Source organism: Pongo pygmaeus, chromosome 20, assembly GCF_028885625.2.
Source record: "Pongo pygmaeus isolate AG05252 chromosome 20, NHGRI_mPonPyg2-v2.0_pri, whole genome shotgun sequence".
Lineage (NCBI taxonomy): Eukaryota > Metazoa > Chordata > Mammalia > Primates > Hominidae > Pongo > Pongo pygmaeus.
In genome coordinates, this window is record NC_072393.2 from 23,726,856 (window position 1) to 23,738,488 (window position 11,633).

The 11,633-nt window shown below is 36.2% G+C and overlaps 1 protein-coding gene across 3 annotated transcripts in view; it reads left to right on the top strand.

The window, feature by feature from the left end:
* The window catches only part of ZNF723 (zinc finger protein 723), a 31,745-nt gene extending 21,630 nt beyond the window's left edge, over positions 1 to 10,115 (top strand). For 2 of the 3 annotated variants that reach the window (XM_054465202.2, XM_054465203.2), the window contains exons 3-4: positions 16 to 111; positions 8,085 to 10,115. In XM_054465202.2, coding sequence (XP_054321177.1) covers positions 16 to 111; positions 8,085 to 9,400 — 1,412 coding nt within the window. In that variant the 3' untranslated portion in view covers positions 9,401 to 10,115. The remainder of the gene's footprint in view (positions 1 to 15; positions 112 to 8,084) is intronic. The other variant, XM_054465204.2, reaches the window with a different exon arrangement.
* The last annotated feature ends 1,518 nt before the right edge of the window (positions 10,116 to 11,633 follow it).

Consider the following 11,633-nt stretch of genomic DNA (forward strand, 5'->3'; position numbering starts at 1 on the left):
TTTTTAATAAAACAGGTGTTGGTGTGTCTAAGCCAGATTTAATCACCTGTCTGGAGCAAGGAAAAGAGCCCTGGAATATGAAGAGACACAAGATGGTAGCCAAGCCCCCAGGTAGGTGAGAGTGAACACAATGGACAACACAGATAAGAGGTCCAAAGGTCAAGGAGAAAGCCAGTCCTTAAAATAGATTTTGGGAAGCTGTGTTCCAAAGAAAATAGTTTCAGGAAAGCCTGAGAGTTTAAAAAATTTTACTCTCACATAGGGGCATCTTCTGCATTATGCTATTAAATTCTCTAAGGATTCTACTTTCCCTTTTGTGATCTTCCTTGAAGTTTATAGTGACAGCCAAAGTCTTCTTCATGGCATATAAGGGACTGCACAATCTACTTTTTCATATTTTCAGAGGAACTATAAATATCTGCATAATTTTATAAAACTCTGTTAGGCTGGGCAAATGTCTCACGCCAGTAAACCCAGCACTTTGGGAGGCCGAGGCGGGTGGATCACCTGAGGTCAGGAGTTCGAGACCAGCCTGGCCAACATGGTGAAACCCCTTCTCTACCAAAAATACAAAAATTTGTTGGTCATGGTGGCGCACTCCTGTAATCCCAGCTATTTGGGAGGCTGAGTCAGGAGAATGGCTTGAATTAAGGAAGCAGAGGTGACAGTGAGCTGATGTCGTGCCATTGCACTCCAGCTTGTGTGAGAAGAATGAAAGTCCGTCTCAAAAGTAAAAAAAAAACCAAAAACCTATGTTAAACTATTTTTCATGTTTTCTTGTTTTATCATGTTTAAAATATGTGAGAGTAGTGGTTTCTGTTCCATTTGTTTTTTCATTTTTCTGCATAATTCATCCTGTTTTTATTAGTATAGTCTTGAAATACAGTTTGGAATTATTATATTAAGTATGACATCCTCCTGGTTTGTTCTTTTTTGTCAAGATTGCTTTGGCTATTCAAAGTTTATTGAAGTTTTATATAAATTTTAGGATTGTATTTTACATTACTATATAAAAGATAGCACTGGAGGTTTTTTTTGAGATGGAGTTTCGCTCTTGTTGCCCAGGCTGGAGTATAATGGCACCATCTTGGCTCACTGCAACCTCCGCCTCCCGGGTTCAAGTGATTCTCCTGCCTCAGCCTCCCGAGTAGCTGGGATTACAGGCACGTGACACCATGCCCAGCTAATTTTTGTATTTTTAGTAGAGATGGGGTTTCACCATGTAGGCCAGGCTAGTCTCGAACTCCTGACATCAGGTGATCTGCCCACCTTGGCCTCCCAAAGTGCTGGGATCACAGGCGCTTGGTCTTTTTATTTTTTTCTTTTTACTGAGATGGAGTTTTGCACTTGCCGCCCAGGCTGGAGTGCAATGGCATGATCTTGGCTAACTGCAACCTCTGCCTCCTGGGTTCAAGTGATTCTCCTGTCTCAGCTTCCCCACTAGCTGAATTAGGCATGAGCCACCGTGCCCAGCTACATTTCTTTTTATTAAGTTGTTTAATTTATATTTAAAATAATTGCTTAGAGATATGAAGTTACTATTAACAGTTTATTATTGTTTTTTGTAGATATGTTTTTTCTCATTTCCTGTTTTACTGCCTTAATTTTTGTTTAATTTTGTTGTGACATGCCTTGATTATTTTGTATTCTGTTTCACATACTTTCTACAAATACAATGCAGTCATCCTGAAATATAATGTGATCATTTTGAAAAATGGAGATTACATAAAACATCTTAAAGTTAAAACAATACATTTTAATATCATAACTTCAATTGAATACAAAACCTATACCTTGATATTTTCCAGTTTGTTATTGATATTATAAATATTATCTTATATTGTGTATCTATTAACAAATGTAGGCAGATTTAAGTCTTGTTTTTTGTATTTACAGAAGAAGTTTAGGGGTTTTATGCACCATCATTGTAATAGAATTCTATATGTGTCTCTATATTTACATTTAACAGAGAGCTATTTATTTATTTATTTATTTTATTACTATGTTTTCTTGAGATGGAGTCTTGCTCTGTCGCCCAGGCTGGAGCGCAGTGGCACGATCTTGGCTCACTGCAATCACCGCCTCATGGGTTCAAGGAATTCTCTTGCCTCAGCCTCCTGAGTAGCTGAGATTACAGGCACGAGCCACCACACCCAACTAATTTTTCTATTTTTAGTAGAGACGGGGTTTCAGCATGTTGGTCAGGCTTGTCTTGAATTCCTGATGTCAGGTGATCTGCCTGCCTCAGCCCCCTAAAGTGCTGGGATTACAGGCGTGAGCCACCGCGCCCAGCCTATATACATTTTCATGATGCTGTCCAGCATGATTTTATTTTTCAACATAATGGACTCATTTTAGGATTTCTTTTTATTTATATGCAGTCTCATTGTGTTGCTCAGACTAATCTTGAACTCCTGGTCTCAAGTTATCTGACTGTCTTAGCCTCCTAATGCTATCAGATTACAGGCATGAGCCACTGTGCCTGGTCACCATGTAGCATTTGTTATAGGACTGTGTTAGTGGTGATGAACTCCGTCACTTTTCATTTTGGAAAGTCTTTATTTTTGTCTTGTTTTTGAAGTAAAATAATTTTGAATAAAGTATTACTTGTTAGACTTTTTTTTTTGAGACGGAGTTTTGCTCTTGTTGCCTAGGCTGGAGTGCAATGGTGCAATCTGGGCTCACTGCTACCTCCGCCTCCTGGGTTCAAGCGATTCTCCTGCGGAGTAGCTGGGATTACAGGCATTCGCCACCACGCCCACCTAAAATTTTGTATTTTTAGTCATGATGGGGTTTCTCCATGTTGGTCAGGCTGGTCTCAAACTCCTGACCTCAGGTGATCTGCCCCCTTCAGCCTTCCAAAGTGCTGGGATTACAGGTGTGAGCCACTGCGCCCAGCTAGAATTTTTTTTATAAAATCAAAATTGGTAAAGTTCTCAGTTTTTGTTTCTTCAAGTAATCTCTGTATTACTTTTTCTTTATAATCTTCTTTTAAGATTTCTTTCATAAATATATTGATCTACTTTATACTGTCCAATAAGCTTTACATTGCATGTTTAGTGTTGTTTTACAATTTTGTTTCTGTGTTATATATTTTAGAATATGCCACCTCATAGCAGTTAATTGTGTTTTGATGTTTTAGTTTATATTATAATTTTATATGACAGTATTAAAGTCTGTACAATTTAAGAATGGATAGAGCAAGATCAAATATTAGTCATTCATATATCTGTTTCCAATATAGTTATCTTTATGTTTGTTTCCCTGTATAAATATTATCTCTGTATCTTTTATGACTGTATATTTTTTGTGTAGGTTTGTTGTGAATGGTTGTTTAATCTTTTCTAGGTAAGCAGTCATAAACATTTTACTAGTTTTAGCATCTATTTGTGAATCCATATTATTTCTGTGTGGGGAAAAATTTTGGACTTGACAATAATTTAAAAACTTATCAGAACTTTATTAGGTATTATTGTTCATTTTTACTTGTCAAAAACACAGAATCTTTACAGTCAAATGTTTTAAAATATTCAGTTTAGTCATATTAATGGTATTGACAATGCTATGCAACATATCCCTAGAGTGTTTATCTCACAAAGCTAAATCTCAAGACACATTGAACAGCTACCAATTTTTTTCATTTCTTGGTGCTTTTCAAATGCCACTCTGTTTTCTGTTTTTAACAGTGTAACTGCTACATATATCTCATTCTATCTCTGACTTTGTGTGACTGGCTCATTTCATTTTGCATAATATCATCAAGCTTTATCTTTATAGTTGTTAAGAATATTTTCTGCTTATAAATCCTGAGTGATATTCCAGTATTTTTATATTTCAAATTATTTCTACTGAATGATTTGGTGACAGAAATTTGCATTGCTTTTAGTTATTGGCTTTCAGTAAAAACAGTGCAATAATTATAGATATGCAAATAGCTCTTTATATAACCGTATATATGACAGTTTATATATGTGCTGCATTCTCTTTTATTATTCTACTTTTTAACCTTTATATTCATAGTAAATTGTTTTAATTCTGTAGCTTGTAATGTGTTTTGAAATCAGGAACTGTAATGCCTTCAACATTGTTTCTTTTTTTGAAGATTGTTGAGTATTTTATTTTCTCTTGAGATTGCATATACTTTTGGTATTGCTGTTTACATTTTTTCAAAAATGCAGTTAGAAATTTAGTTAAATATCATTAAATCTGTAGATTACATTGAGCAGCATGGACATCTTCAAAATATTCAGTTTTTGAATAGATGCATTCTCAAGAGTGTGCTGTTTAATTTTTATATATTTATAAAGTTTTCAGGTTTTTTTCTATTATTGTTTTATACCCTCATTCCATTTTGGTCATATAAAGTAATGCATAAAAATTTTGTTTTAAGAAATTTGTTAAGACTTTTTTCAAGGAGAATCTTGTAAGATTGTGTGAGTATTTATTTATTTATTTATTTATTTATTTATTTATTTGAGACGGAGCCTTGCTCTGTCTCCCAGGCTGGAGTGCAATGTCCTGATCTTGGCTCAGTGCAACCTCCTCCTCCCAGGTGAACCTGCCTCAGCCTCCCAAGTAGCTGGAATTAAAGGCACCTGAACCATGCCCAGCTAATTTTTGTATTTTTAGTAGAGACAGGGTTTCACCATGTTGGCCAGGCTGGTCTCGAACTCCTAACCTCAGGTGATCCACCTGCCTTGGCCTCCCAAAGTGCTAGGATTACAGGCTTGAGTCATCGCAACTGGCCATATGAACTGTTGAGAAGGGTGTGTATCCTGATGTTGTTGAGGAGTGTTCTTTATACTTCTTTTAGAAATAAATGTTTTATACTCTCTTCAGATTTTCTCTTTCCTTACTAATATTCTATCTTGTTTTATTTTTATTATAGAAAGTGGGGTATTAGAATATCCTATTATAATTATATTGCTCTCTATGTGTTTCTTTAATTCTGTCAATATTTGCTTTATATATTTGAAAGCCAAATGTGAGATACACACACACACACACACATTTGTTATGTTTACAGTAAATGACTCTATTATTGTTAATTTCCTTCTTTGTCTCCGTATAGTTTTGACTTAGAATACATTTTATAAAATATGACAGTTTTTGACTTCAGATATAGCTTATGTAATATTATTTTGACCTCTTCTTCTCTCATTTGGTTAATATCTGCATAGAATGTCTATGTCCGTCTTGCCACTTTCCGTCTTTTTTAATCATTAAATCTCAGCTGACTCTTGCAGGAAAGTAAGCTGGATTTTGGGTTTTAAGATTTTTTAAATAAATCCTTTTATTGAAAATATGTCTTTTGATTGGAAAATTAATTGTATATATATTTAAATAATTTTCTGAAACAGAAAAACTTAATTTTTTATTGTTTTATTTGATTCTTATATCTTTGTCCCTCATTTTCTCTCTTTCTGCCCTCTTTTGTATCTGTTTCATTTTTGTATTAATATGCTTTTACTTCTTATTTTGTTTTGTTCATCTAAACATATATTCTTTGTGGTACCTTGGGGATTACACAAAACTTCTAAAAGATATAAGAATATATTTTAATCTAGTAAAAAATGAACTTCAGCTGAATACAAAAATGTTTCTTTGGCTGTGCTTGGTGGTTTACACCTGTAATCCCATCACTTTGGGAGGTTGAGGTGGGCAGATCACTTGAGGTCGGGAGTTCGAGTCCAGCCTGACCAACATGGAGAAACCCTGTCTCTACTAAAAATATGAAAGTTCCCAGGCATGGTGGCACATGCCTGTAATCCCAGCTACTCTGTAGGCTGAGGCAAGAGAATCGCTTGAACCCAGAAGGCGGAGGTCGCAGTGAGCTGAGATTGTGCCATTGCACTCCAGCCTGGGCAACAAGATTGAAACTCCATCTCAAAAAAAAAAAAAATTCTTCCTCAAATTTTTTATTTGTATATTATTCTCTGGAATTCTTTAAATTGTATAGAACAATTACAAATGTTTTCTGCACCATTATAACAATGGTAGGAAATTTCATTTTTATGTATGTGCATATCTTTCCTAGAAAATAATGTATTGTTATATGATTATGTGTTATTTTCTTTTTTTTTTTTGAGATGGAGTCTCTCTCTGTCACCCAGGCTGGAGTACAGTGGTGCAGTCTTGGCTCACTGCAACCTCCACCTCCCAGGTTCAAGTGATTCTCCTTCCTCAGCCTCCTGAATAGCTGGAATTATAGACACACACCACCACACATGTCTAATTTTTGTATTTTTAGTGGAGATGGGGTTTTGCCATGTTGGCCAGGCTGATCTTGAACTCCTGACCTAAGGTGATCCATCTGCCTTGGTCTCCCAAAGTGCTGGTACTACAGGTGTGAGTCACCACACCTGGCCTGTTATTTTCTTGAATCATATTATTTTCAATGGAAGAAACTGCTTTCAGTATCTTTTATGCATAGGGCACATGCAGTGCCAATATACTTTTTCAGAATTTGATTACTTTGGAAGGTTTTTTTGTTTTATTTTTGGCAGGACAGATTTGCTGATGGTATTATTCTCACTTGATAGCTATTTTTTCAGGACTTTGACTATATCACACAGTTCTCTTCTGGCCTCCAAAATTTTTGTTGACAGTTCAGTGGTTATCTGAAAGCCTGCTTGTAAGTGATACATCACTTTTTTCTTGCAGTTTCCAAGATTCTCTTTTTGTCTGTCTGTGACTTTTAAAAGTGTGCTTATATATGTGTTTGTTATAATTATCTTTGTGTGTTTCCTAGTTTGTTTGTTGAGCTTCTTCATTTTTATTTTATCTTTCTTTTAGAATGTTTTTGTTTGTTTGTTTTTGTTTTTTGAGACAGAGTCTTGCTCTGTCTCCCAGGCTGGAGTGCAATGGCATGGTCTTGGCTCACTGCAACTTCCACCTCCCAGGTTCAAGCAATTCTCCTGCCTCAGCCTCCTGAGTAGCTGGGACTACAGGTGCTTGCCACCACACCCAGCTAATTTTTTGTATTTTTAGTAGAGATGAGGTTTCACCATGTTAGACAGTATGGTCTTTATCTCCTGACCTCGTGATCTGCCCACCTTGGCCTCCTGAAGTGCTGGGATTATAGACATGAGCCACTGTGCCTGGCCAGAATTTTTTAGTTATAATTTCTTTTTGTATTTTTTACCTCCACAATTTCTGTTTTTTTGATATTTCATACTTTTGTTACCCTCCTTTTTCTGTTTTTCTGTAGTTGTCTGTTTCCATTTCACTCATTGAGTATTATTCAATTTATTTTCAATTTTTAAAATTAATATAAACATCTTTTTTATAATTTCTTTCTGAAAACTTTATAATATATTTGATGGGATTGTAGTGCCCTATCAATTTGTATACCTTGTAATCTTTGAGATTTGGACATTATTAAAAGCTACCTGTTACATAATTTATGGCATAGTCTGAAAACAATTGTCTTGGTTAGAGATTTTGGGAGTCTATCAAACAGGTTCTTATGATGTGTCTTGTCTGAATTTAGTTTTTACTTTCTAGTTAAAGGAGTTTATTCATGTTTCTTTATATTCATCACTTGCTACACCTGTTCCCTGCCTGTGGTACTGCAGTTTCTCTGCTGCTGTAACATTTACGTTTAGTCTCAGCAAACTCAAAGTGTCACTTCAAAGTATATGACCAGTTCTTTTAGCACTTTATGTCATTGGAAACAGAAACCAAGTGTCTGGAAAAGCCCCTCAAAGACAGAAATAAAGATGTATGTGCCAGTATTTTACTTGTCTTTTAAAAAAGAATTCAGGAGCTTACAATTTACTTGTAAAGGCTCTTTGCTATATTGGGGAGCAGGAAGAGCTGTTTTGGGTAGATGCAATAAACTTTTCATTCTATGAGGCTCTTTGTGGCACTGCACATACTTAACTCATTTATACATTTTCCACAAATGTATTTTGGTCTGTATGTTTTTGTTACATTTATATGTCTATGAAGTAATTACGGCCTATGGTATTTTGCTATGCCGTCTTGCTTATGTAGTTTGTATAATTTTATAGCTTAGATTTGTAAAGTATATCCATCTGAGTCTAGTAAGTGAAGTAATTTGTTATTTCTGTTTTTTTCAGTTGTGTGTTCTCATTTTGTCCAAGACCTTTGGCCAGAGCAGGGCATAAAAGATTCTTTCAAAAAAGTAATACTGAGAAGCTATGGAAAATATGGAAATGACAATTTACAATTAAGAAAAGGCTGTGAAAGTGTGGATGAGTGTAAGATGCACAAAGGAGGTTATGATGAACTTAAGCAATGTTTGACAACTACCCCGGGCAAAATATTTCAATGTGATAAATATGTAAAAGTCTTTCATAAATTTTCAAGTTCAAATAGCCATAAGATAAGACATACTGGAAATAATTCTTTCAAATGTAAAGAATGTGGCAAATCATTTTGCATGCTTTCACACCTAACTAAACATGAAAGAAATCATACTAGAGTGAATTGCTACAAATGTGAAGAATGTGGCAAAGCCTTTAATGTGCCCTCAAAGCTTAATAATCATAAGAGAATTCATACTGGAGAGAAACCCTACAAATGTGAAGAATGTGGCAAAGCCTTTAATGTGTCCTCAAGCCTTAATAATCATAAGAGAATTCATACTGGAGAGAAACCCTACAAATGTGAAGAATGTGGCAAAGCCTTTAATATGTTCTCAAGCCTTAATAATCATAAGAGAATTCATACTGGAGAGAAACCCTACAAATGTAAAGAATGTGGCAAAGCCTTTAATGTGTTCTCAAGCCTTAATAATCATAAGAGAATTCATACTGGAGAGAAACCCTACAAATGTGAAGAATGTGGCAAAGCCTTTAACCAGCCCTCACACCTTGCTACACATAAGAGAATTCATACTGGAGAGAAACTCTACAAATGTGAAGAATGTGGCAAAGCCTTCAGCCAGTCCTCACACATTACTACACATAAGAGAATTCACACTGGAGAGAAACCCTACAAATGTGAAGAATGTGGCAAAGCTTTTAAAGTATCTGTACACCTTACTACACATAAGAGAATTCATACTGGAGAGAAACCCTACAAATGTGAAGAATGTGGCAAAGCCTTTAACCAATCCTCAGCCCTTACTACACATAAGATAATTCATACTGGAGAAAGACCTTACAAATGTAAACAATGTGGCAAAGGTTTTAGCCAATCCTCAACCCTCACTAAACATAAGATAATTCATACTGAAGAGAAACCCTACAAATGTGAAGAATGTGGCAAAGCTTTTAACCAATATTCAACCCTTAATAAACATAAGATAATTCATGGTAGAGAGAAGCCTTACAAATGTGAAGAATGTGGCAAAGCCTTTAACAAGTCCTCAATTCTTAACAGACATAAGATAATTCATACTAAAGAGAAATCACAAACCTTAAAGATGTGACAATGCTTTTTACGAAATCTCAGACTTTTTTAAACATAAAAGAAATGCTGGTGGCCGGGTGCGGTGGCTTACGCTTGTAATCCCAGCACTTTGGGAGGCCGAAGCGGGCAGATCACCTGAGGTCAGGAGTTCGAGACCAACCTGACTAACATGATGAATCAACGTCTCTCCTAAAAATACAAAAAATTTAGCCGGGTGTAGTGGTGGGCACCTGTAATCCCAGCTACTTGGGAGGCTGAGGCAGGAGAATCGCTTGAACCCGGGAGGTGGAGGTTGCAGTGAGCCGAGATCACGCCATTGTACTCCAGCCTGGGCAACAGGACGAGACTCTGTCTCAAAAAAAAAAAAAAAAAAAAAAAAAAAGTGCTGGTGAGAACTCGTAGAAATGTGAAGAATATGACAAAGCCTTTAAATGGTTGTCTCACTTGATTGTAGGTAAGATACTTTATACTGGAGAAAACTCCTACAAGTGTGAAGAATGTGGCAAAACTTTTGACTAATGCTCACACTGTAGTGCACAGGAAATTATATTTTAGACAAATTTTACAAATATAAAGAATATGACGAAGCCATTAATAACTGCTCACATTTTAACATCAGAGAGCTAATACAAGCATTAAAGGTGCAATTACTGTCAAAAGATCTTCCAGAAAATATAAGCCTTTAAAATGTATTAAATTTATTGCTGTAAATTCTTATGGCTTACAGTTAAGAATCTCTTCATGCAAATTCTGTTTTTACTTTTCTGGTACTCATACTAGACCTATAATTTTCTTGATTCTTATTTCGTTTTGTTTTATAGATTATAAAGTATTCATTATACTAGCTGGTCAGTGATTATAGTAATTGTTTTTATGAAATTTACTAGTGCACACAAAATAATTTTCAAAGGTAATTCCATTAGTGTATTAAGTTTTATTTAGTGTTAGAACATTCCATTTTGTTCTTTTAAGTGCAGAAACTTATATAAGCCAACTTTTTTTTTTTTTTTTAAGATGGAGTTTCACTCTTATCACCCAGGCTGGAGTGCAATGGTACAATCTTGGCTCATTGCAGCCTCCACCTCCTGGGTTCAAGTGATTCTCCTCCCTCAGCCTCCTGAGTAGCTGGGATTACAGGCATCTGCCACCACGCCTGGCTAATTTTTGTATTTTTAGTAGAGACAGGGTATCATCATGTTGGCAAGGCTGGTCTCGAGCTCCTGACCTCAAATGATCTGCTCACCTTGGCCTTCCAAAGTGCTGGGATTATAGGCGTGAGTCACCGCACCCAGCCAAGCCAACTTTTATTTAGTTATTTTTAAAAAATTTTCTAATAATTGACATAAGTACATTTATTTATTTAGTCAATTTGTTCAGGTAAGTACTAGGGAAACTTCATAAGTTTTGAGGATGTTTTTGTATATAAATATATCAAACAAACATGACAGTGCTTGCTGTCTAACAGATGCTCCATAATGCAGAAATATTTATGCTAAAATTAGTTTGTAACTTTGATTCAGAAATAAAAAATACCATTGGGCCAGGTGCGGTGGCTCACACCTATAATCCCAGCACTTTGGAAGTTTGAGGTGGGCAGATCACAAGATCAGGAGATTGAGACTATCCTGGCTAACACAGTGAAACCCCATCTCCACTAAAAATACAAAAAATTAGCCAGGTGTGGTAATGGATGCCTGTAGTCCCAGCTACTCAGGATGCTGAGGCATGAGAATGGTGTGAATCCAGGAGGCGGAGCTTGCAGTAAGCCCAGATGGCGCTGCTGCACTCCAGCCTGGGTGACAGAGTGAGACTCCGTCTCAAAGAAAAAAAAAGAAATAAAAAATATCGGCTGGGCATGGTGGCTCATGCCTGTAATCCCAACACTTTGGGAGGTCGAGGTGGGTAGATCGCCTGAGGTCAGGAGTTCAAGACCAGCCTGGCTAACATGGTGAAACCCCAGCACTACAAAAATACAAAAATTAGTCAGGCATGATGGTGGGTGCCTGTAACTCCAGCTACTTGGAAGGCTGAGACATGAGAATTGCTTGAATGCGGGAGCAGAGGTTGCAGTGAGCCGAGATCACGCCATTGCACTCCAGCCTGGGCGACAGAGTGAGACTTTTGTCTCAAAAAAACAAACAAAAAAACAAAATAAAATATCAATGCTGAAGATATAACATTGTTTTTTTCATGTGGAGAGGACACTTTTTCAGGCTGCAAAGCTGAATCTTGCTGAATTTAAAGAGAAATTC